This window comes from Schistocerca cancellata, chromosome 5, assembly GCF_023864275.1.
Source record: "Schistocerca cancellata isolate TAMUIC-IGC-003103 chromosome 5, iqSchCanc2.1, whole genome shotgun sequence".
NCBI lineage: Eukaryota > Metazoa > Arthropoda > Insecta > Orthoptera > Acrididae > Schistocerca > Schistocerca cancellata.
Genome location: NC_064630.1, coordinates 814,002,733 through 814,029,133, shown reverse-complemented (window position 1 = coordinate 814,029,133; position 26,401 = coordinate 814,002,733). Strand labels below are relative to the sequence as shown.

The following is a 26,401-nucleotide window of genomic DNA, read 5'->3' as shown; positions in this document are numbered from 1 at the left end:
AAGACAGTGTTAGGTTCAAGTTTTCTCAGAAACTCTTTACCTGGTATCTACCACTATTCTATCACAGATAAAATATCATTTTAATTTCACAAGTATGCGTAATGTAAAGCAGTTAGTCCTGAAGATCGTTACGTGTTGTTCATAAAATTTTGTCAGCTGATGCACTACAAAGACAGAAAGTATCTACACTGCCACAGGTGGGAAATTAAACCTCGATTATTGTTACTAGATTCTGCCATCAACGTGTGTGAGCCCCATTTGCCTACAGTTCCAACTGACACACGCATGTGAAGGAAGGTGGGCGAGTGACAGTTCTGGGCATGATTTCATGTCCTGTGATTCTGCTGGTAGTCACGAAGTAACCATTTTTAGACACAAAAAAATTCTAATTGTTTTCTAGGTTACAGTTTCCAGAAGAACACACCTTTAACTGGGAATCTGAAATTGTAACACAGACAATACGTACACAAAAAGGAAACTTTGGCAACAGGTCTTAATTATGCTGATACTGCAAAAAACCTGTTGTAACTTAGCTGAGCTTATGGGAAAGAAAAGGAAGAATTGCGTGCCCATGACAAAAGTGCCAATTAGACTACCGTCTACAACAAAATGCCACAGAGGATCTACAAAATAGAACTTGTCTCATTAGACCGGTTATATGCTATATTTCAAGGAAATTTTGGTATTGCTATTTCATTGCTTTCAATAAAATAATGTGAGTGTTAATTACATAGAATATGAAACTTAACGATTAGAATTATAATATTTTACAAATTATCAAGGAGCTACAAATCATATCCTCAAAATTTTCAGGAGGTGGCGAGCTAGCGTTGGGGTGTTGGGGGAATATAAATGGTAGGCCGGAATGACTCACGTGGATGAAAACCTATTGACATTTAGGTGTGACTATTATAGATTTTTCTTTTTATTAATGGAAATATTGTACATTAGTAGGAGTGACTATATTTATTGTATAGTCGGAAACAAACCACTGTAGTCTCGAGAGACGATTTAGGCAACGAACATAGCACACAACTTCCAGAGACCATTCTGCTTAGGGAGCTAAGGGTGCGGCTACGTGAACACTTCCGGATATATTTATCAGCAGATACTTAAAACAAGATCACTTGATTTCACGTGATGAATGCCGTCTGAAATAAGTACATAGGTAGTAATAAAGTTTTAATTATCACCTCTAAAATGTCAAGTTACTTTTTTAATTTTATGTTTGGTTGCACATGTCTGAAGTGCAGGTACACATTGAAGTCCTTACGCCACAATATCGTAGCACGTTCGAAAGGGGGTAAAATAGAATGACGTAGACCACTGACAAAATGGTGTATCATGGATAATAAGTAGCAGCGGAAATCTGAAGCTGTGCGAAGCCAACCCAGATGACATTTTCAGCGATCTGGATTGGCCTGACACTGCTGCAACATTTACGCCGGTTAGCGTAACGAATTATCGCACGGTACTCCAGTTTACCGACGGCCTGGGCGATTGGGATGGCAGTTAGCGCTGAAATAACCGGTTCTCGGTTACATTTTTTTTAAAATTTGCACACCTGTTTAATCTGACTCTTAAAACAGTTGAAACCGACCGGATTCTGAAATAACCAATTATCCTATTCTCCTATTATTTTCTTGTAATAAACGTAGAAATCGAACAAAGATTGAAAATTTAGACTCTCTCAGACTCAAGGTACATAGAATCAAAAAATTACTAAATAACCATTTAAAGAACACTTAGTGCGTCCACAGTTTGCTGCTCTTTTCGAAAAGTGGTAATGGTGGAATACTTCAGCAAAAAAAAAAAAACACCACTAGTCTCTTCTGATCATAATTTTAATCGCTAGTGCTAAAGAGTGAGAGCTAAGGTTGAAGAAGTCCATTTTCCGTGTTAATTTGTCCGTTTTCAACAGCTACAACGAGATAAGGGCAAGTTATGGAGTTTTTATTGTGTACTATGCATAAATTGTTGTTAAGTCTTTAATTTATCACTGTTACCATAATTTCCTTCCTCTTTTATTATTTCATAGAAATGGCAGGCGAATCTTTAATCTTTTAAAGCAAATGGAGCACTGGACTTCATTGCTACGTCACTTCGCTAAAATATTTCCATACTAGGGTTGGTGGCAATCTGCAGAACAGCGGATGTCCAGCGACGTCGGCGAAAAACTGCCTCATAGACGACGTGGGGACAAGTGTTGCACACCGCACGTACAGGCATACCTGGAGCCACGACACAAACAAGGAGGATATTATTGTCTGAGCAGTGCTATATCAACTGTTATGCGATATGCTTGTTCCCCGTTTCTGTTGGCACTGTTATTAAAATGGCACAGATCGCCCTACCTATATGCTATAACAACGCAACATTTGAAACCAATGCAAATTTTACGATAAGAATTATTCCTTTTATAAAATAGGTTTGTTTGGAAACGAAAAATTTTGCAAATATGATATGGCTAATTCATATTTCGTTTATTTACTCGGTTATCAGAAAATTGAAAAATACCTGTCATAACTGGGTCTAAACAAATACTGAAAACTATCTGTTACTCAGAACTAAAATACCGGTCTATTTTTCCCATTCCGACTGCGCCATGTACTTTTCATTTCTGCTCCTGCATGTTGCGCTAATGTGGCGTGCGGATTGCGGTATGTACCAGGACTTCAAGTCAACAAAAAGTTAATCGCGTGACCTATTTTTTTGGAGATGATAATCAAAACGTTCTGACCATCCCACGCAACTCGCAGGACTTGCGCTGTCCGTAGTTGTTACGGACTCAGACACCTAGGCCGTCGCCGGAACAGGACGAGGTTCACAAGCGCACGTCGTCGAGGCATCAGGAGAAGATGCCGGGCGCGTAGCCCAGGGTCTTGCGCTGCAGGAAGAGGTGGATCTCGCGGAAGGCCGGCCTGCGCGCGGCGTGCCGGCGGCGGCACTCGCGCAGCAGGTGCAGCACGTCCTTGGTGCAGCAGGCGGGCGCGCCCAGCGGCAGCGGCGCGTCCACGTCCGCGTCGTCGCCGCCGCCGCCGGCCTCGTCGGCGTCGTCGCGCTGCTGGAGCCGCGCCAGCGCCTCCAGCACCTGCGCGTCCGACAGCGGCTCCAGCGGCCGCCGGCGCGCCAGGGTCAGCACCTCCCACAGCGTCACGCCGAACGACCACACGTCGCTCTTCGTCGTGTACTGGCCCTGCACACGACAGCCGACAGGTACGCTTTACACAGAACCGAATGCTGCCTCAAACGCAGGATCAAATCCTGCAAAACAGAACTGTACCTACATCAATTGACATTGATCTGACTAATCTACTTGACCATAGGACAACTGAACAACTGAACAACGGTATCAATACGGGAAGATTCAAAAGATTTCGGGCTTGCAGCCAGTCGTCGTTACCTTCCATCCACGACTGGACAACTGCCAGCCATCGAAAACTGACGAAGGCGCCCTCCGTTCCGTAATATACAGGGTGTTGCAAAAAAAGTACGGCCAAACTTTCAGGAAACATTCCTCACACACAAATAAAGAAAAGATTTTACGTGGGCATGTGTTCGGAAACGCTTAATTTCCATGTTAGAGCTCATTTTAGTTTCGTCAGTATGTACTGTACTCCCTTGATTCACCGCCAGTTGGCCCAATTGAAGGAAGGTAATGTTTACTTCGGTGCTTGTGTTGACATGCGACTCATTGCTCTACAGTACTAGCATCAAAAGGTTAGTGTTCATCATGAACGTGGTTTTGCAGTCAGTGCAATGTTTACAAATGTGGAGTTGGCAGATGCCCATTGGATGTATGGGTTGGAACGGGGCAATAGCCCTGGCGCGGTACGTTTGTATCGAGACAGATTTTCAGAACGAAGGTGTCCCGACAGGAAGACGTTCGAAGCAATTGATCGGCGTCTTAGGGAGCACGGAACATTCCAGCCTATGACTCGCGACTGGGGAAGACCTAGAACGATGAGGACACCTGCAATGGACGAGGCAAGTCCTGGTGCAGTTGACGATAACCCTAATGTCAGCGTCAGAGAAGTTGCTGCTCTACAAGGTAACGTTGACCACGTCACTGTATGGAGAGTGCTACGGCAGAACCAGTTGTTTCCGTGCCATGTACAGCGTGTGCAGGCACTATCAGCAGCTGATTTGCCTCCACGGGTACACTTTTGCGAATGGTTCATCCAACAATGTGTCAATCCTCATTTCAGTGCAAATGTTCTCGTTACGGATGAGGCTTCATTCCAACGTGATCAAATTGTAAATTTTCACAATCAACATGTGAGGGCTGACGAAAATCCGCACGCAATTGTGGAATCACGTCATCAACACAGATTTTCTGTGAACGTTTGGGCAGACATTGTTGGTGATGTCTTGATTGGGCCCCATGTTCTTCCACCTACGCTCAATGGAGCACGTTATCAAGATCTCATACGGGATACTCTACCTGTGCTGCTAGACCCTGTGCCTTTACAAGTACGACACAACATGTGGTTCATGCACGATGGAGCTCCTGCACATTTCAGTCGAAGTGTTAATATGCTTCTCAACAACAGATTCGGTGACCGATGGATTGGTAGAAGCGGACCAATTCCATGACCTCCACGCTCTCCTGACCTCAACCCTCCTGATTTTCACTTATGGGGGCATTTGAAAGCTCTTGTCTACGCAACCCTGGTACCAAATGTAGAGGCTTTTCGTGCTCGTATTTTAACGGCTGTGATACAATACGCCATTCTCCAGGGCTGCATCAGCGCATCAGGGATTCCATGCGACGGAGGGTGGATGCATGTATCCTCACAAACGGAGGACATTTTGAACATTTCCTGTAACAAAGTGTTTGAAGTCACGCTGGTACGTTCTGTTGCTGTGTGTTTCCATTCCATGATTAATGTGATTTGAAGAGAAGTAATAAAATGATCTCTAACATGTAAAGTAAGCGTTTCCGGACACATGTCCACGTAACATATTTTCTTTCTTTGTGTGTGAGGAATGTTTCCTGAAAGTTTGGCCGTACCTTTTTGTAACACCCTGTATAGCGTGCAGCGAGTATTCCGCGTATGCGTCAAAATCATATGGACAGACGAACCACAACGCCCGCCAGCAGCGCCCTCGCTGGTGGAACTGCAGAACTCAGCCGTCTTCGGTGTTCTCAATTGCCGCGGCCGTCCGAGCACTCAGACGGCTTCCTCTCGAGCAGATCTTAGAGATGACGGGGTTCCACGCATTATCCAGCTGGTAGCCATTGTCACGGTTGATAAGATGGAGCATTCCATTTCCACTGGACACTCAATGGAGTATGACAAGACAACAATTTTGGCCGCAGCAACAGCCTTTTGGCACTCCGTCGTAAAAGAATCAGTGAAAATTCGCATAACAGACGCTCCTATCAACCGTGACAATGGCTACCAGCTAGATAATGCGTAGAACCCCGTCATCTCTGAGATCTGCTCGAGAGGAAGACGTCAGAGTGCTCGGATGGCCGCGGCAATTGAGAACACCGAAGACGGCTGAGTTCTGCAGTTCCACCAGTGAGGGCGCTGCTGGCGGGCGGTGTGGTTCGTCTCTCCATATGATTTTGACGCATGCGCCGAATACTCGCTGCACGCTATATATTACGGAACGGAGGGCGTCTTCCTTAGTTTTAGATGGCTCACCTGAGGATGGCTGGCAGTTGTCCAGTCGAAATATCGTGGATGGAAGCTAGCGACGACCGACTGCAAGCCCGAAATCTTTTTGAACATTTAGTTCGCCGGAAAAAATTTAAATTTCATATACGATACCTGTTGTCCAGAACCGTGATTTAATTAATGTAAATACACAATATCTTTTAGGGGGACATTGTACACCTGAAACATTTTTACATTATACAAGCCTCAGCAGCTGTGTCGTGCAATTCCTTAGGAAAGATGTGTAGCCTATAGTGCGTTTACAATTAGTTGCGAGTTTTGACGTTTGGCTGACTGGAGCGGGACGAGACGCCCTTGCCCAGGTAACACCAATGGCGAACCGGCTTTCCCTACCACACCCCCAGCGGTTCGCTCCTGTTGCCCACCATGAGTAAACAGTACCACGTGGTGACACACATTAGATGCACCAATGTGTGTCAGCTCTCGCTGTAATGTCGTATTTCCTCGCAATGAAATGTTCTGTAGTCATCAGGTATTGTGAACAAGTGTTTTGTGTTGGCGCCGCATTAATAACAACAGTGCAAGTACATCTGAATGCGAGTTTTGCAGTAAAAGTGTCATCCAAGAACATATTCACCGGCTGAGGAGAGAACGTTCTGCTGTTAAATATTTCTCAGAATTCGACAATAGTAATGAACAAAACGCCATACCACTCTGTTCCAGCCGGCCGGAATGGCCGAGCGGTTCTAGGCGCTACAGTCTGGAACCGCGCCACCGCTACGGTCGCAGGTTCGAATCCTGCCTCGGGCATGGTTGTGTGTGATGTCCTTAGGTTAGTTAGGTTTAAGTAGTTCTAATTTCAAGGGGACTGATGACCTCAGAAGTTAAGTCCCATAGTACTCAGAGCCATTTGAACCACTCTGTTGTGATGCATGAAGCTCCAGCAGTCCAGTGGAGGAAAACTCGCTCGGCGTACAAAGAAATGTTCCATGAGATAAAGTTTAACCTAGCGTGTATTAGGCGAAGGTAATGGAACCTGCAGTGTCGTACAAATCAAAAGTCCACGCTACCAGGTCGACCAACTGGCTAACGGTAAAGGGCATAGTTTAATCAGGCTTCCTACGTATCATGCTCATATAAATCCGACTGAGAGTATCCGGGCCTAGGTGAAAAGTAATGTCACAAAAAACAGCAAGAAATTTACGCTCGTTGAGGTTGAGGTTGAAAGAAGCCACTGCAAACGTTACGCGACAGGACTGGTCTTGAGTTGTCAGCCCTAGCAGGAAGGTAGCTGAGGAGCCATTAATGAAGGACTGCGACGCGTTGTGAGGAATACGAAACTTGTTTCTATGTTAAAATCTGCTTCTTTCGTCAGAAAACAGCTGAGTTTAGAAATACTGATCTCATTAACTTTGTAATGCGGTTGAAATGCTGACAGAATTCTGAAACAGTTTATTATTAAACTAACAAGGGAACCTCCCCATCGCACCCCCCTCAGATTTAGGTATAAGTTGGCACAACGGATAGGCATTGAAAAACTAAACACAGATCAATCGAGAAAACAGGAAGAAGTTGTGTGGAACTATGAAAAAAATAAGCAAAATATACAAACTGAGTAGTCTATGTGCAAGATAGGCAACATCAATGATAACGTGAGCTCAGGAGCGCCGTGGTCCCGTGGTTAGCGTGAGCAACTGCGGAACGAGAGGTCCTTGGTTCAAGTCTTCCCTCGAGTGAAAAGTTTAATTTGTTATTTTCAGACAATTATCAAAGTTCAGGCACTTGCACATAATCAACTTCGCTCTCCAAAATTCCAGGACATGTTCAGATTTGCTTGGACATATGCAGGATTTGACGGTCTATACACGGAAAAATTTGAAAATGTTTTAACAGAGCACAGGAAAACTGTGCGACTGTGAAACTATTGCATTCATTTGTTGCAGTTTATCTCACAAACTCTTATGTTATCATCACTTTTTTGGGAGTGATTATCACATCCACAAGAAAACCCAAATCGGGCAAGGTAGAAGAATCTTTTTACCCATTCGCCAAGTGTACAAGTTAGGTGGGTCGACAACATATTCCTGTCATGTGACGCACATGCCGTCACCAGTGTCGTATAGAATATATCAGACGTGTTTTCCTGTGGAGGAATCGGTTGACCTATGACCTTGCGATCAAATGTTTTCGGTTTCCATTGGAGAGGCACGTCCTTTCGTCTACTAATCGCACGGTTTTGCGGTGCGGCCGCTAAACACAGACACTAAACTTATTACTGTTAACAGAGACGTCAATGAACGAACGGACAGATCATAACTTCGCGAAAATAAAGAAATTAAAATTTTTACTCGAGGGAAGACTTAAACCAACGACCTCTCATTCCGCAGCTGCTCACGCTAACCACGGGACCACGGCGCTCCTGAGCTCATGTTATCTTTGATGTTGGGTATGTTGTGCATGGACTACTCAGTGTGTATATTTTGCTTATATTTTTCATAGTTCCACACAACTTCTTTCTGTTTTCTCGTTTGATCTGTGTTCTGTTTTTCAAGGCCTATCCACTGCGCCAACTTATAACTAAATCTGAGGAGGGTGCGATGGGGAGGTTCCCTTGTAAGAACTGAATGCAAGTCAGGTCAAAAGTTTATGAAACAGCTCATTCTCCGTATAGTTTACCATCTCCTTCTTCTGTGCGGATGCACAAACAGTGTCCGAACTCATACGGGAATCGGCAAAAGGCCGCGAGTAACGAGTATAATGGTCAGATGTACTCTGAATAGAGTGAGCGACAATAAGTTGGGAATGTGGATCTCACGGGAATCGTGCCAGAGATAAGTCCCTGCGGTCACACTATCTTCTGGGAAACAGGTGGCTCAGATAGATAGAGCGTCTGCCATGTAAGCAGGAGATCCCAGGTTCGAGTCCCAGTCAGGACACACATTTTCAACTGTCCCCGTTGACGTATGTCAACGCCTTTATGCAGCTAGCGGTATTCATTTCACTGTAATTTCAGTGTAGCTTCATTACTTACATTGTTACAAAACCCAAAGCAGTTCTCGGTTCTCCAGCTACCGGTGACCCTCAATAATTACATTATTTGAGAGAAATAAATCTGTAATCTCTTGAATGTCGCGGTAGATATGGAAATTTCGCATATTCAAATGGCTCTAAGCACTATGGGGCCTAACATCTGAGTTCATCAGTCCTCTAGACTAAAAACTACTAAAACCTAACTAACCTGAGAACATCACACTCATCCATGCCCGAGGCAGGATTCGAACCTGCGACCATAGCAGCAGCGCTATTCCGGACTGAAGTGCCTAGAACCGCTCGGCCACAGCGGCCGGCTTTCGCATATTAATCGTTTCAGAAATGTCGCAGATCGGCCGGCTTGTTGTTCACGCAGTGAAGCGGCCCTGCCAGAATCCGCACCGAACGAGAGTGGCGCTACGTGGCTTTGTTCACCTGCCGACCTGCGGAGCACACGCTGGCAGCTACGCTTCCATTCTCTCTCTCCACACTGAACTATCAGAAGTCTCAACTTATTTTAAAAGCGCTATACTTAGTAATTTGAGGAAGTAGCAGTTATTTGGCTGTGCTCACAAAGCAGTACTTTTGTTCTGATGAATGACGGGTGTCAGCTGCTGTCATGTGTCTGCTTGTTCTGGTAAGCATAGCCAGTGATGTTTCACCCACTCCACATACCCGTCCACTCACCGCCAATCCACACTGCATTGCCTTAATGCACGATGCTGCAGAATGTGCAGCGACGCTGTCGAGTGGTGCTTGCAGTGGGTCATGTAGGGAAGGAGCGTGCATCTACGCACTGTGCTACTGAAGCAACCATACGCCATACAACGAAGATGCCGTGCAACAAATGCAGTAATTTTAGTAAGGTTGTTTATGTTCACTGACGTAATAACAGGTTTTCCATTTCCTACCCTACATTCTCACGTGGATTTTTGTTTATATATTCACCTCCTTTTGGAGAAGCCAGTCCTCTTCTTCATGGTGGAAACTGTCTGCATACGAAACTTCATCGAAAATGGTAGAGCAGTTTAATCGTGAAAACGTAACAGAATTACTTTCGCATTTAATAATAATACTACAATTGTATGCATTAAACTTGTAGATGATTGTGTAATTATTGTTTTCATTACCCTGAATCGTACGACAACGAACATATTAATCAATGAAAGCATTTTCACAAAATATGATACAGTTCAGATGTCAAAGAGAAAACAGAATTTTTAGAGAGCAAATTGTTTTTCTGTGTCGCGTGAAAACCTTACATTGCAGTATCTTTTTTTCTGTAATACGATTACAATTAAATAAAAGCTATATGTTGCCCCAAGATACGCCCAAGTTACCTGTGGTAACCCGACGAAAATTCAGGTATTAGTTTTGGAGAGATTAGTGTGTTCAAACAGACAAATAGACACTACAGTTTTACAGTGCATTATTACTATGGATGATACTTCCAATCACAGGTTCATATAGGAGGAAATATTGCAAAACCATTGACAATTATCATTTCTCTAACACCTGAATATTTGGCAAGTCTGAAAACTAAAAAGGCAAATACCAGTTATAATATGAACTTTTACCGACCTTCCAGACTCACATATGTATTGCCTGGATGCGAGCCTATCGGATGATGGTGGAAAACTAATTTTAGTATCATCCGAACAGTTATTTTTAGAAAGCCACAAGATGGCATAAATCGGAAAATAACAGGGCCATTGACTCAAATTGCCGACGAAGACATGTCACTGCAGAGGAAGACTGCTTTTCCGCGGCACACAGCCGCCTGGCACCGCAACATAATGACCAACTTAAGTTCCAGTTAGTGGTCACCTGCTTCTCCAGCAGAAAGCCTTTGGATTGGTCAGCCCTGACTTCCTGGAAAGGTTGACTGCAGGAAACATTTTTTCATTGTTTTTCCTCCGACAGTAAAACCACGAAAACACGCTCAAAAAGCCTGCTTCTTTGCTGATTTCAGTACAGGTTCACGACAGTGTTGGTAAGTCATTAATGCGGTAGTCGCCGCCATCTTTAGTGAATATGAATTGGCTTCCATTACTTTGGAATCACTTGCGTGTAAAACCCCAGTGATAGAAATTCGCTCAGGGCACAAGACTGCATCTCGATCGCTGTTATTACACATACACACACACACACACACACACACACACACACATACACACACTGACAGCTTGCTTTGCCAGCTGTTGGCACAACATTATCCGATACTGACGGGGTGCGAGTTACCTGCTCACCGCCCTCATGGTCAACAACAATATATCCTGCACGTCTCGTAAGATGGTTTCCCACATTTCACTAGTTAAGAGCCGTACGAAAATTTTGTTATTAGATTATTTTTCTTTTCTAATTTTTAACTGTTTCGGGGCACTGGCTATCAGACGAGTTATACGGAATTCTTGAGTGATGTCAAATGCTGTAATAAGGATAACTCGCACTGAAACGTGGTTTCAATTAATCAGTGCATAATTGTACCATCGATTTACTGCATTTATGTTACAAATGTGTGACCTTCCCCTGTTCCTTACTGTACAAATTCTTCTGCTGAACACCTGCTGTGGGGTCAGCTTCCTATAGTGTCTCGATCCGGATGCACGTAAGATATCTTTTATCAGTGGAACGGATTGGGCAGCTAATTCAACTTCACTAAATATGTGCGTGCTGTAACATGATGCCGTTATCAAGTTATGTGAACAAAGAAAACACAGATCATTAGTGTGCATTGTTAAGCTGTCATTCCATATTGTCTATATAGTGTTACGTACCTTAAGGGATTATGGTACTAGGCACAGTAAAAAATACGCAGTCACCAGACATTCATTGTTAACGTGCGGAATCTGTGAGACACAGCAAGGGTGTCCCCGACAGCGGATTTTCGCTGCTTGCTTATTTTTGACTGTGCCTAAAGGCGTAATCTTTTAAGGTAAAATGTAGACATATATCATGTACACAGATTTCCTTTACATGTGCATTAGTATGTGAAATAATGTATAGTAATGGATTGGTTTTTCGTTGCTTATAGATCTTCATAACGGGATACTATTTTCCCGAAACCTATTGTGGTTTTAATTTAAATAAATCACACATTCGGACAACTGGTGCGACTTAATCTCTGTACAAAGATAGTTGTAGGTCCCACCGTTTAAGGTAATAATCTTGGCTATATGGCAAGTTATTAAATAATTTAGGTATTTTGCTGACGACCTGCATAGATAAATTAGCTGTTCCTCCTTACATACAAGACAACAGAATGATTAGTGTATGTGCGTATAAGTTATATTGTATTTTAAGCCCATATTTTTTTTATAAGTGCATAAATGCATACTTTGAGAAATTTGCTTATTTTTCTGAATTAATAGCAACAAAATAAGTGCACTTTTTTTGAAAGGAAAGTAAGTACACGATACGACACATATTTCAATCCAAGAAACGAATCAAACCTTGTTTCTAATTGCGAAAGAGAGAAATCTGTGACGTTGTCACAGACAAACTGAAAAAAAGAGCACTTGGGACTGCTCATCTGACTGTTAATAGCGTGCTGTAGAATATCACTTTTATAAGTGTTGACAGAGCTGTTCGTGACGGACTAGGTTCATATAAATTATTTCTGACTGACATGCAGCTAGCAGTAAAATTCACTGTAGTGAAAGGAAGGGTATGTTTTTCACTTTAAAAAAACATTAATTGAATGTTTTAACCTTTTGAGATAATTTTTGACACAACGAAGGAAACAATAACAAGTTGGTCGTCACTGTACAAATGATACCGACTATGTGAAGGGTCTAGGAGGTATTCTTACAACATCCCGTGCCAAATTAAACCATATACCTAGCCTGGCACAAATATTAATATTCATCCGTCTTTCCTGCACAAAATCTCTGAGAGTAAAAATACTCAAGGATGTGTTACCAAAAACATCTCTGTCCTTCATGCTTTAAATAGATGAAAAATATTTTTTGGCTTTTGTTCTACAGTAAGTATTTGAAAAATATTTATAGATACGTTTGAGGTATTACTATGAATTTTTAATGCAGTTGAGTGAAGTTGGAAAGACCCAATGCCACCCAGAATGCAAATTTTGAAGTTTACCTAGAGATTATGAAGCAGTTCCATCAATGACATTGAGCTGAGCGTGTTGTTATATCTCTCAGAATTTCGAACATCTTGCAGCATTTTAGATTGTCGAGCGCTTTTTACGGGTCGACGGATCTTATGAACGAGTCTTGATTTTTCTTAAGTCTTGTGTCCATTATCAGCCGCAACGTGAAAATTGCCTCTCTGATGCCTTTACCTTTCCTAAAGCCAAACTGATCGGGGATGCAGTATTAAAATCAGAATTCAAGAGACACCGGAAGACCTACAAACAAATGAAGCAGAAGAGATAGATGACATTCGAACAGAGTTTCTAAAATAATTGAGGGAATTTGATAGATATTTGAGTATTTCTAAGAACCTAATGATTAGTTTTAAAACTTGGTTTCTGTCACGAGCAAATATTACTTGGCTCTGTAAATGAAAAACTTGGGATGAATCAGTTACTGAATTTACATCAAATATTATTTTATTTTCGCTCACCATCCTCGTCATCTTACTACTCCCACATCGTAGCTCTATACCGCTTCAAACGCATTGTTAAATAATGATTATTAGATCGTGGACCTTTGAGTTAGAACCTATTCTATTTTTGAGTTCCTAGTTGCAAAGACACTTGTACTTACACGATTCGTGACTAATTACACTCGAAACCGTTTATTTTATAGCATCTAAAACAGGTTATTTGGACGTTCACGCATACTTTTGCCTATTTGAGCTTTAAAACTCTCAAAAGTGAGGTATCAAGCAACGATACGACCCTACTGGCATCTCAAAGTTGGCAACAGAACTGCAAGTTTCCGTCAGACGCCAACAGCGGTCGTGCGGCACCTGGCAGACCCAACGGCGCCTCCTCACTCAGCCGCACCTGCAGCGGCTCTGTGCCACGAGCAGCCTCTGATGCCGCCACGTAGGATGGCCACTGGCAGCCACGCAGCCCCGTCACACTTTGCTATGTGACGCCACTAGTCTACCATTCGTGCTTTAGTTGAGAGAGCCTCATTCTCGTTCCTACTGTATGAGCTGAATTTTATTTCTTGCTGCATTATTTGCGACTAGTCTTTGTTACCCCTAGAGAAATACAAGAAAATCTTCTGTTTACTGTGTTAACTTGATCGCTAATCATTCCTGCTTCTGTCCAACCCTGCTATGACGACAGTTGCTGCATCACTGTGCAGCCCACCTCTGCTTACCATGGTGTATAATGTCGTACACAACAAAAGGTGCCTATTCCTTCAACACAATAATGATGATGATGATGATGATGATGAAGTCCCATACTCCTGGACAGAGCGTAGGGGAGCGATACGGAAGATCCGCACCGTCGTACTAGGTAAGGTCCTAGTGCAGGTGGTTTGCCATTGCCTTCCTCCGACCGTAATCGTGATCAATGATGATGATGAAGACGACACAAAAACAATCAGTCATCTCGAGGCAGGAAAAATCCCTGACCCCGCCCGGGAATCGAACCCAGAACCCCGTGCACGGGAAGCGGAAACGCTAGCGCGAGACCAAGTACTGCGGAATAAAATTCTGATATTTTCAAAAGTTGGAACTGCGTGCAAGAATCGAAGATGGGAGGACTTAAGACGATATTCAGAAGAATCTGTAGCTCATAGAATACTGGCCCGCTTCCTGTTTCCTCGAAGAAAGATATTCGTAGGCCTTAAACTGGTTTCTGATTATAAAAAAATACACAATGGGACAGTTTAAATTGTCTATCGAAGCCGTTTAGTCACTCTAGTGTACACAGACTCTCATAGTAGGAGAGTGAGGCCATTGCATAATTTTTGTTATCCACCCATGAAACTAACCTAGTATTGTACTGATGGACGTAAGGCGTTTAACATGTTAATTGCTCAATGCCTATTCTAGTTTAAGTGTGTGAACGGTTCAACAGAAAAGAATGGTTCAAATGGCTCTGAGCACTATGGTACTTAACTGCTGTGGTCATCAGTCCCCTAGAACTTATAACTACTTAGACCAAACTAACCTAAGGACATCACACACATCCATGTCCGAAGCAGGATTCGAACCTGCGACCGTAGCGGTCACGCGGGATTCAACAGAAGAAACTGCTGAAAACAGTTAGCTCAAAGTTTAGTCATGTAAGACAGTGGCTGCCAAGGCTTCCGTGCTATAAGATAGATGGAAAAATTATATTGTGACAAGCATGCAACAAAGAGGTTAGTTATTATATTTTTTTTTCTTCTTAGTTTTTCCTGTCATTTCGGAATAAATTTCTTCTTACGTTTTTCGACACCAGACCATTTGCGAAGCAAATTATTTTCAAGATTGTTTAAATTATAAACACCAGGACACAATCGTTCACTTTTATTTAAGTTGTCGAGTTCGATTTTGACATAACGAGAAAGTTCACAATGTGAAAATTTGACAGCCATAGCACAAACCATACATGTTTTTAAAATGACACACCAAGTTTTGACTTTTTTTCAGATTTGAGTTGCGACAAAAAGCTGTTTAGTGAGAGAATACTTGGACAACTAAAATTACTAAACTATATAAGACTTTCTTTATTTTCGTAAAATTAAGTACCTGTGTCTTGTAACAATACCTAATATTATGTATGTGCACTTCTATGTAGCACTTCTTCCTTGTATTGCGTTTTGAGTGATAAAAAGCCTCACTAGCGTTACATAAGGCAAATGTCGAACGAAAATCAAAATTCAAGCAAACGCTTTTAACAAACTCATCTGATGAATCCCCAAAAATAACTTATTCCTCAGCAACTTTCGTCATGCTACTGTGGCAGCGAATACTGCTTTTCAAAAAGTAGAAAATACTGTTTTCATATGTCTGCTTGAGAAGTACTGCCATCAGTCTGTTCCTTCAGCGTCAGTGCTGCGTAAAAATTATGTGGAGTCAACTTACAGTGACGCATTGAACAGGAGAAGATACTGGCGAATCTTTCATATGGATTTCTGTTGATGAAACTACTGACAATCTTGACCGGTAAACTGGCCGGTATTCCACCCTTTGATGCTGCATGTAACTTGCGTAGCATGTGGTACCAACAATATGCGAGAGCAAGTAAGGGTAAATTCCCTAAGGTAAATAAATTAATCTCCACTATAAATAAAGTTTTTTCTCCTTGCCAAATGAACTTGTTGTTATCCGCTGGGACATGACGTTAGCAACAGCGGAATACTATCTCCCAGCAGTCCTGAAGGTAACTGAAAATCTAGTGGAGGATTCTGATGCTGTAACTTCAACAAAATAGTTACTCAAACATATTTCAACCCAACGGGCCTTCTCTTATATTGTAGCGGGTAGCGATTGTCATTAAATGGGTGCTGCGCAGATGGCACATATGGTAAGATGGGACTTGAAAAGGTTACTCCCTTACTACATTGGCAGGGCAACTAACTTGTATTAAATGCTGAACTTCATTTTAAAGTGAAAAATATACATGACGCTATTACTCAACACAGCCACCAAGTCTCTGTAGACATCGTTCGGCACGTTCCCCCAGTCTTTCAGTTCCTCGACGACAGAAATCTGCTCCTCGGTCACAGAGCCATTCGAGAACAGCAGTGTGGAAGTCCTCGCCCGTTGGAAAATGTTTTTCCCCCAGGTGTTCTTCCAGCTTGCCGGAAAGATGGCCTCGTTATAATCTTTTGTGGTCGATATTAATGGCCTTCCTTCCAAAGCAGCATCATTCACATCTGTGCAGCCTAGGACCAATTGTTACCACCATTGCACCACAGCTGTACGCGAAATTGCGTGTGGTCCACATACCGCCGGTATTTCACCGTGAATTCACACGTTTTGCCCACGTGTTCGTGCCGTCCCGCTTACATCAACGTTGTAGTACGATCCCATTTGCCGTACAATTCCATTCACACGCTGTCATGTTTCTATATCGCAGCAGAACTGTGTACAGAGGGAACCCAAAACATATACTTTCTTCTGACAATGGGCCACTCTTGTCGGGCAGTTGTCTTACCATGGGAAGACGTCACTTTTTGAAGTCCCCTCTATAAGCTACAGAAAGCTTTAATCCTAGCAGAGTACGCTGTTAATGTCTGAGGTTAGAAGAAGCGTATCAAAATTCTACTTCACACTAACTCTTAGTTGCCATAACTGTCAGTTGCGTGTGGCAGTTCTATCGTGGCCACCATACACACCTGGCAAACTGACTCCCAGGCCATCCATCTCACGGGGATCCCGTTGGCGCCGTCCACCTTGTAATAGTCGGCTGCGTACAGCTCGTTGTCGGTGCCAAAGTCGCACACCTTCACGTGGTAGCCCTCACCGACCAGGCAGTTCCTGATGGAAGAAAAAGGCAAAGAGAATGTGACTGTTTGTAGAGTATTCATCTGAGTAAAACATGCATGATGAGAAATGCTACTAACAATGAAAAAAAAAAATATTTTATACGATTGATATCTGGGAATCCCCGCCCGGGGAAGTTTGGCCACCGATTTGCAAGTCGTTTTAGTTGATGCCACATTAAACGATTTGGTTCTCGATGATGAAGAAATGACGATGAGGACAGCTCAGCATCCAATCACCGAGCGGAGAAAATATCCGATCCAGCCGCGAATCGAAGCCAGGCCCACTGCACACCAGTCGCACGCACTGACCATTCAGCTAAACCGAGCGAGGTGGCGCAGCGGTTAGCACACTGGACACACTTTCGGAAGGATTAGTTCCAACCCGCCTCCCGCCATCCCAATTTGGATTTCAGGAAAATACCGGGATGGTTCCTTTTAAAGGGCACGGCCGACTTCCTTCTCCATCCGATGGGACTGATGATCTCGTTGTGTCGTCCCTTCCCCCAAAGCAACCACTCAGCTAAGGAGTCTAACGGGTACTAAAAGACCAGATGGAACGCTGGGTGAAAGCTTTGTGGGACATTATGTGTCATTATGGAAGTACTGGTGAGGAAATCTAATAATTGGCAACAACTGTGAAAGGAGAGGACAGCAACGTTTGATATTTCCATGAACAGTTCAGTTCATGCGAAGTCTGGGGCTTTCATTTCTACTAAAACTGTAATATCTGTGTTAGTATCTATTTTCACTTCGCTGTTATAGTCTTTAAGCATAGAATAATTTTTTTCTGCAGGAATGTTAAATATTTTGAATAGCTCTTTATTCTGGTTTCTGTAGTTATTTTTTGTACCATTCTATACCCTTATTCTCGCCCTAAAGAATGTATATATGCAACGAATGGGACATTACCTGAGGATAAGTGGTGTAACAGAGCGTAGAAAGGGCTGTTATTTCAGCTGTTTTATCAGTTTTGGTCTTTTGAAAATCTGCTGGGCGCGAAATTTATTTGAATATCCGTGAAACCAATGTGGATTTGTGGTATTCAGTTGATTGATTACATGAACAAAGATTAGGTGGTATGATTCATTAGGTATGCAAGTGAAAACTGAAGTGTATGTTAAGAGACATTTCAGTGTTGAACAAAAGTTTGGTAGCAGCTGTTGTCAATATATCCCGTAACCTGTTGCCCGTGATTTCCTGGCAAGTGAGGTACAATTTCCAGCTGGAACAAAGACATTTGTATCTGGAAAGTGTTCGATTACTTCGGGATGGAATTGAATTATCTACTGACGCACTTATGTTGTATAGAAGGGGAGGTGGGAGAGTGTCACTTCCAGACAGGTTTACTGTCGTCTGGTAAGAGTCTTTGATTTGGTTAATTATTCCTTTTTTCTCAAATTAATGACTCTCAAAAGATCAGATACAGAAAGTAGTGGAAGTACTTTCCTAATGATCTGAGCTGTATTAGAATTTCGCTCATATCACTGATCTCACTTTAGTTATAAGGCCATGTATTAGTCTTTCCAGTGTTCCCGGGTTCTAAATTGATTTGTAATTAAATGAACTCCATAATTTACATTTCTGGGGTGAAATACTTTTACAGAATATTTAAATGTCCAATGCAGGGAATGAAATTCGTATCATGACTTGTGGAACCCGATGTTTCCAAAGTAGTTGTGTGAAAAAGTACGCAGGTCAGTTTTCCGTCTTTTACAGTGGGTTTCCTTACGAGTGAGGAATGGAGAGCGGGTGGGAATGGGTGAGGAATGGAGAACTTGCGGCTGTAGGGAAATACATTTTATTACGTACCTAATCTCCGCCGATAAACATTCTGTTTTAGTTTTAACTGCTTTAAGAATGTTGTAGTGGCAATGGAATTAACATCAGGTGAAGCTTCCGTCAATATCGTTTACAATTTTTATGTAGTAGGTACGTTTCGTTCAAATGTGAAGTAAATGCTTATTTCAACATAACCTCAATAGTATATTTCTCTCTTCTAGGTATTAAAACCGTAACTCACCGCGTGGCGAGGTCTCTGTGAACGAAGTTCAGCGTCTCCAGGTACCGCATCCCAGACGCTATCTGGCAGGCCATGTAGAGCAGGCAGCTGAAGCTGAAAATTTGGAAACGAATATTTGACACCTTTTATTATACGGAATGCAACTGAAATACACGATATTGTTTACAGGCTGCAGAGGATAAAAAGAAAACACGATTCCTGCTTCAAGGCAGATTAGTTCTATGTATGGTTGAAATTGCTCTAAGCACTATGGGGCTTAAAATCTGAGGTCATCAGTCCCATAGACTTAGAACTACTTAAACCTAACTAACCGAACGACATCACACGCATCCATGCCCGAGGTAGGATTCCAACCTGCGACCGTAGCAGCAGCGCGGTTCCGGACTGAAGCGCCTAGAACCGCTCGGCCACAACGGTCGGCGTAAATTTTTCAATTCCATCAGTTTTTGTCATTTGAAGTAAGATCAACAAGTTATTCATATAACTAAGTTCATCTCTATTGCTTGAAACTCTTCGAATGTAGCAGATAAAACTATTGCCGAATTCACTAACAATTCATTTTAAATTGCATAAAGCTAGTAGTAAAGTACTTTTGCGTGAACCACAGCTACTATGAGCTTAAAAATTTGAAGCAGGGCATACTAATGCTGTTGAAATGATTTAATACCACATACAGCGCATCTGAAAAGAGATAAAAGCACAACAAACAAAGAAAAAAAACAGCTGTAGGGATATCACATAGTTTAAACAATTCATCATAGCATGATAAAATTATCGAAATATGAAGTAAGCAGACACTTGGAAACTCGATACAAATAGTAGGTAAGAAGCTTTTAAAATTTTTAAACATCACACAGTTCGATCATACGAAACGGTGTCTTCTTGTCACGAGTCCAGTTATGACCCGTTCATAAACTTGCAAAGCAGACTTAAGCACGAAATCACAATCAACTCAACTGTGAAACAGAAAATACATGGCGGTCCAAAAAAGTTTGCTTCGATTGAACTATCAGTGTGTAGATCCTATTGTTACCAGAGATTTGCAATGTCTCAGATGTAGCTTGAAGAAATACATAAAAATGAGGCAGACTTGACAATTTGGTGTTAGTAATGACAGTATAAAAATTATTTTAAACAATTGTAAATATGTCAGTCCTATAATGTTGAAATAGAACATATGTAACGATTAAGAATATATATGAATCCATTCGGCAGTAGCAACAGATTTGCAATTCTTTGCAACGATTTTCGTAGAAAATCAAACTTTCACTCTCTCTTGTTGTAATTCATTTCGTCAACTAACATCAGAAATGTGACAGCAAGACATGCAGAAGATATTGAAAGACGAAACAAGCTTCGTTTTGACAGCCATCTTTTTTCTACTGGCCAGTAAAGTTGATGGTGATGTAGTGCTTTAAGTGCCCTTTCTATGTTTAACAAAGTGATTACTACGATTCGATGAGTCACAGCAATGGTGGTAATTGAACACTCAAGTCAGTTGTTTCATTTGAACGAAGTGAGTGATTGTTAACACTTTTTGTGTGGACAGAAAATCAACAAACTAAATCAAAATCACTCGTACTAGGTCATCCAAGTCTCCTCTGCAGGATAACCATAGCAAGTACTGAGGATATAAAGAACAACTGTAATGTTTATGCTTGCTTTTATTGAATGTTTCTTTATTGCCATCGTATTCTGAAGATGAAGTATGTACCTCATAACATGTTGCTTCATGACATCATTTAAGTAAGTGAAGAATTGTTGCAACTGGTAGTGGTCTCTGAAGAACTTTTTCATATTGTAAAATCTTTGGACGCTATTTGTAATGGAACTTTTGAAAACAAATGTTCTTTGAAAATGGACGAGGGACTAAATTGCCTTATACGTTGCTCCTGGATAATGAGTATATTTATATGAAATCACACATGGAACAGACAGGGCAGGGAATATACTTCTTATTATAGCAAACGTAGCAATTATTCGTGTGTCCATTTTCACAAACTAATTATTTGATTTGAAACCAGCTATATTAGGTTGGTGCATAAGTTCTTAGCGTTTTTGTTCTGCATTTGGTATTTCGTTTTCTATTGGTTTATTTCTCGATTGTCATTCTTTATTTGTAGTTCATTGTTGCTGTTTGAGTTTACTTATTGTTATTTTGCCATTTGGAAATAGTGAGTGAAACTGTGGACGCTAGAAAATGGAGTCCCAAGTGGAGAAGTCGCAACATTTCCGACTTATTCGTCTGTTTGAGTTCAGTAGAGGGGTGACAGGGGCGGAGGCAGCCACAGACACTTGAGATCGTGTATAGGGATTATGACATTGGAGAGAGCAGGCTAGTAACCTGGTTTTGTCGTTTTAAGAAGGATGGGTTGGACAGTAGTGACTCTCCACGTTCAGGAAGGCCTTCGAAGTTTGATGAAGATCTTTTAAACGCGTTGATCCAAAATGATCCACGTCATTGCACTCGAGAACTGCGAATGTGATGAAGTGTAATCATTCCTCCACCGTGTGACGTTTGTACGCAATGGGGAAGGTTCACAAATAGGATGTATCGGAACCACATGCTCTGTGCCAAAATCCTAAAAATCTGTGCGTGGTGATATGTGCATCTCTGCTTGCTCGTCATCAATTGGTTCGTGAACAACACCGACCTTTCCTATCATGTATTGGTACTGGTTACAAAAAATGATGTCTTCATACAGACATAAGAAAAAGAAAGGAATGGTTGAGAGAAGAAAAAGGAAGAAGCAGCAAGTCTACGTACAAAGAACCACGCATCAGGTGGAAGAGCGACGGTGTGTTTCATTACGAATTCATTTTCCGATGTGTAACCATCACTGCTGACGTTTATTGTCAATAACTGAGACGTCCTGAAGACGAAGTCCAAGGTTAGCAACGAGGAATACTGCGTGAAGTGATGCTACTGCGCGATAACGCCCGTCCGCCCGCATTCTGCTAGACTGAAAAGAAAAAGCACTACAGAGGAGTTGGACTGGGAAGTCATTCTGCACCCACCTTATTGACTTCACCTTAAACCTTCAGATGTCTACCTTTCCGCTCTCTATCGACCAGCCTTCAAAGACCTTCTTTTCCGGGTGGATATGCGCTCCGAACATAGGTGGGCGAGTTCTTCACCTCAAAACCACGCGATTTCTACAGTCAAGGATTCGAAAAGTTACCTAACATTGGTAGACTATTTTATTTATTTATTTAAACGACAGGTTCCCTAGGACCAAATTGAGGAGCAAATCTCCAAGGTCATGGAACGTGTCAGTACATGAACTTACAACATAAAAGTAATAACAGATAAAAATAAATGTTTATGAACCTGAAAAACATTCAGTCCATAAGTTTGAGTAAACGCTATCAGTAATACAATAATAATAGCTTATTTTTTCAAGGAACTCCTCGACAGAATAGAAGGAGTGACCCATCAGGAAACTCTTCAGTTTCTACATCTACATCTACATCCATACTCCGCAAGCCACCTGACGGTGTGTGGCGGAGGGTACCTTGAGTAGGTCTACGTCTATCGGTTCTCCCTTCTATTCCAGTCTCGTATTATTCGTGGAAAGAAGGATTGTCGGTATGCCTCTGTGTGGGCTCTAATCTTCTGACTTTATCCTCATGATCTCTTCGCGAGATATACGTAGGAGGGAGCAATATACTGCTTGTCTCCTCGGTGAAGGTATGTTCTCGAAACTTCAACAAAAGCCCGTACCGAGCTATTGAGCGTCTTCCACTGGAGTTCACCTATCATCTCCGTAACGCTTTCGCGATTACTAAATGATCCTGTAACGAAGCGCGCTGTTCTCCGTTGGATCTTCTCTATCTCTTCTATCAAACCTATCTGGTACGGATCCCACACTGCTGAGCAGTATTCAAGCAATGGGCGAACAAGCGTACTGTAACCTGCTTCCTTTGTTTTCGGATTGCATTTCCTTAGGATTCTTCCAATGAATCTCAGTCTGGCATCTGCTTTACCGAAGATCAACTTTATATGATCATTCCATTTTAAATCACTCCTAATGCGAACTCCCAGACAACTTATACAATTAACTGCTTCCAGTTGCTGACCTGATATATTGTAGCTAAATGATAAGGGATATTTCTTTCTATGTATTCGCAGCCCATTACACTTGTCTACATTGAGATTCAATTGCCATTCCCCGCACCATGCGGCAATTCACTGCAGATCCTCCTGCATTTCAGTACAATTTTCCATTGTTACAACCTCTCGATATACCGCAGCATCATCCGCAAAAAGCCTCAGTGAACTTCCGATGTCATCCACAAAGTCATTTATGTATATTGTGAATAGCAACGGTCCTACGACACTCCCCTGCGGCACACCTGAAATCACTCTTACTTCGGAAGACTTCTCTCCATTGGGAATGACATGCTGCATATTGTTATCTAGGAACTCTTCAATCCAATCACACAATTGGTCTGATAGTCCATATGCTCTTACTTTATTCATTACACGACTGTGGGGAACTGTATCGAACACCTTTCGATTTGAAAGCGCGTGGATTACTGCTAAGATTTTTGATTTCGAGTGGCAACTTATTGAAAATGGATGCAGCAGTATACTGCACACCTTCTTGCACAAGAGTTAAGGAAGTCCGATCCAAATGGTGGTTTGATTTCTGTCGAGTATTAACCGAGTGAAAGCTGCTTATTCTTGGAAATAAACTAATATTGGTAACAAGAAACGACAATAAGGAATACACGTGTTGAGAGGCCAATGTCAAAATACCCAGACTCGTGAACAGAGGTCGACGAGAGGTTCGTGAACTCACATCACTTATTGTCCGAACCGCCCGTTTCTGAGCCAAAAATATCCTTCTAGAGTGGGAAGAGTTACCCCAAAACATAATACCATACGACGTAAGTGAATGAAAATAAGCAAAGTAGACTAACTTACGTATCGAAGTATCACTCACTTTTGATACCGTTAGTGAAAATGGCAATATTAAGTCTTTGAACAAGATCCAGAACGTGGGCTTTCCATGACAGCTTACTATCTATCTGAACAGCTAGAAATTTGAACTCTTCAGTTTCATTAATCATATGCCCGTTCTACGAGATTAAAACGTCAGGTTTTGTTGAATTGTGTATTAGAAACTGTAAAACCTGAGTCTAACTGTGATTTAACGTTAGTTTATTTTCTACAAGCCATGAACTGAGGTCATGTACTGCACCATTTGAAACCGAGTCAATGTTGCACACAACATTCTTTACTACCAAGCTAGTGTCATCAGCAAACAGAAATATTTTAGAGTTACCCAAAATACTACCAGGCATATGATTTATATAAATAAGGAACAGGAGCGGCCCCAATACTGATCCCTGGGGCATCTCCCACTTGACAGTACCCCACTCAGATCCCACATCACAGCCGTTTTCAATAATGTGAATAATGACCTCTTTCTGCCTGTTGCTAAAGTAAGAGGTGAACCAATTGTGAGCTACTCCCCGTATTCTGTAATGGTCCAAGTTCTGGAGCAATATTGTGAGATCAACACAGTCAAATGCCTTTGTTAAATCAAAAAATACGCCAAGCGTTCGAAACTTTTTGTTTAGCCCATCAAGTAACTCACAGAAAAAAGAGAATATAGCATTTTCAGTTGTCAAACTACTTCTAAAGCCGAACTGTACATTCGATAGCAAATCGTGTGATATAAAATGATCAATTAACCTTACATACACAGCGTTTTCGATAACTTTTGCAAACACTGATGGCACAGAAATAGATCTAAAATTATCTACATTCTCCCTTTCTCCATTTTTATAAAGCGGCTTTACTACTGAGTACTTTAATCGCTCAGGAAACTGACCATTCCTGAAGGAAAAATTACAAAAATGGCTAAATACAGGCCTAACATGTACAGCTGTATCACAGAGGATTATTTCAGACGTCAATCTCGGAAAGGCATTTGCTAAGAAATTTATATGATTTCCTGTAGAAACTAAATTTTTATTTAATTCACCAGCAATGCTCAGAAAATGATTGTTAAATACTGTACGTATACCTGATTTATCAGTAACAGAAATATTATTACTGCGAACTGACTTTATACCATGGACTTTGTGCTGCTGACCAGACACTTCCTTCACAACTGACCATATGACTTTAATTTTATTCTGTGAATTAGCTATTCTATTTGCATACCACATACTTTTTGCCTTGCTAATAACATTTTTAAGCACCTTACAATACTGTTTGTAATGTGCTACTGTAGCTTGATTGTGACTACTTCAAACATTTTGATATAATTCCCGCTTTGTTCTACATGATATCCTTATCCCACTAGTCAGCCAATCGGGCTGTCCATTACTGCTATTACCCCGGGCTTGTGTAAACACTGACAGATGAGTATGTAATTGATGAGGGAATTCACTGTTATGTGTATCTGTTGTGTTTAAACATGGCAAAGCACCACAAACATATGTACCAACCGAATGATAGGCGACTGCCTCTGGAGAGCGATGCGGGTCGCAAATGTAAACGAGGAGCAAGTTCCATGTGATGTGATAGCTAGTTTCTAAGCTTGCAGCAACCGCGATGGAAACCACATCTGTCGCACTTCACGACGAGAGACACATCCCGCGCGAGGCCGGCTCAGGCGTACGCACCTGAGCGTGTTGTGCGTGGAGTGGGCGGCGTCGCCGGCCAGCTGGTGCGCGCGCAGGAACTGCGTGAGGTCTCCGTGCTCCAGGTACTCCAGCACGACGCCCAGCGGCTCCTCGCGCGTGCTCAGCCCCAGCACGCGCGCCAGGTTCGCGTCCTCCAGCGCGCCCAGGATGCGCACGTCGCGCAGGAAGTCTTGTCTGCAACAGTCGGCTCCGTTCCAGTAGCAGTCTGCAGAGCACCGGGGCGATCACAAAGCTCAATCACAAGGTAATTGGCACGTGTGCGTCCTACGCCTAGTCACCACCCGTCCGTTTGTCTCTGCCTCACATGCGAGAAGAGCCATGCGTGCGGTAACAGGCCCCTTTCTCGACGTGGGTGCATCTTCGATTTCAATCACTACTCGACAGGACGACGCATACTGTACCAGTGATCAAGATATCCCCTTTGCTGAGAGCAGTTGTCGCCACAGTCGGTAATAGGATGTCAGTAAAGTCCCGCGATGATATAAAAAATTCACAACTTGGAAAAAAATGTTTCTAAGGCCAAAATCGCCTGTGATCAAAAAGTCAGTATAAATTTGAAAACTTAATAAACCACGGAATAATGTAGATACAGAGTAAAAATTGACACACATACTTGGAATGACATGGGGTTTTATTAGAACAAAAAAAAAAAATTCACA

General features: G+C 42.1%; 1 protein-coding gene across 1 annotated transcript in view; it reads right to left on the bottom strand.

The window, feature by feature from the left end:
* Nucleotides 1-1,810: 1,810 nt before the first annotated feature.
* The window catches only part of LOC126188070 (discoidin domain-containing receptor 2-like), a 378,437-nt gene continuing 353,846 nt past the window's right edge, over nucleotides 1,811-26,401 (bottom strand). The window contains exons 15-18 of the mRNA XM_049929516.1: nucleotides 25,722-25,916; nucleotides 19,080-19,172; nucleotides 16,910-17,051; nucleotides 1,811-3,196 (exon numbers count right to left, since the gene is read on the bottom strand). Coding sequence (XP_049785473.1) covers nucleotides 2,849-3,196; nucleotides 16,910-17,051; nucleotides 19,080-19,172; nucleotides 25,722-25,916 — 778 coding nt within the window. The 3' untranslated portion in view covers nucleotides 1,811-2,848. The remainder of the gene's footprint in view (nucleotides 3,197-16,909; nucleotides 17,052-19,079; nucleotides 19,173-25,721; nucleotides 25,917-26,401) is intronic.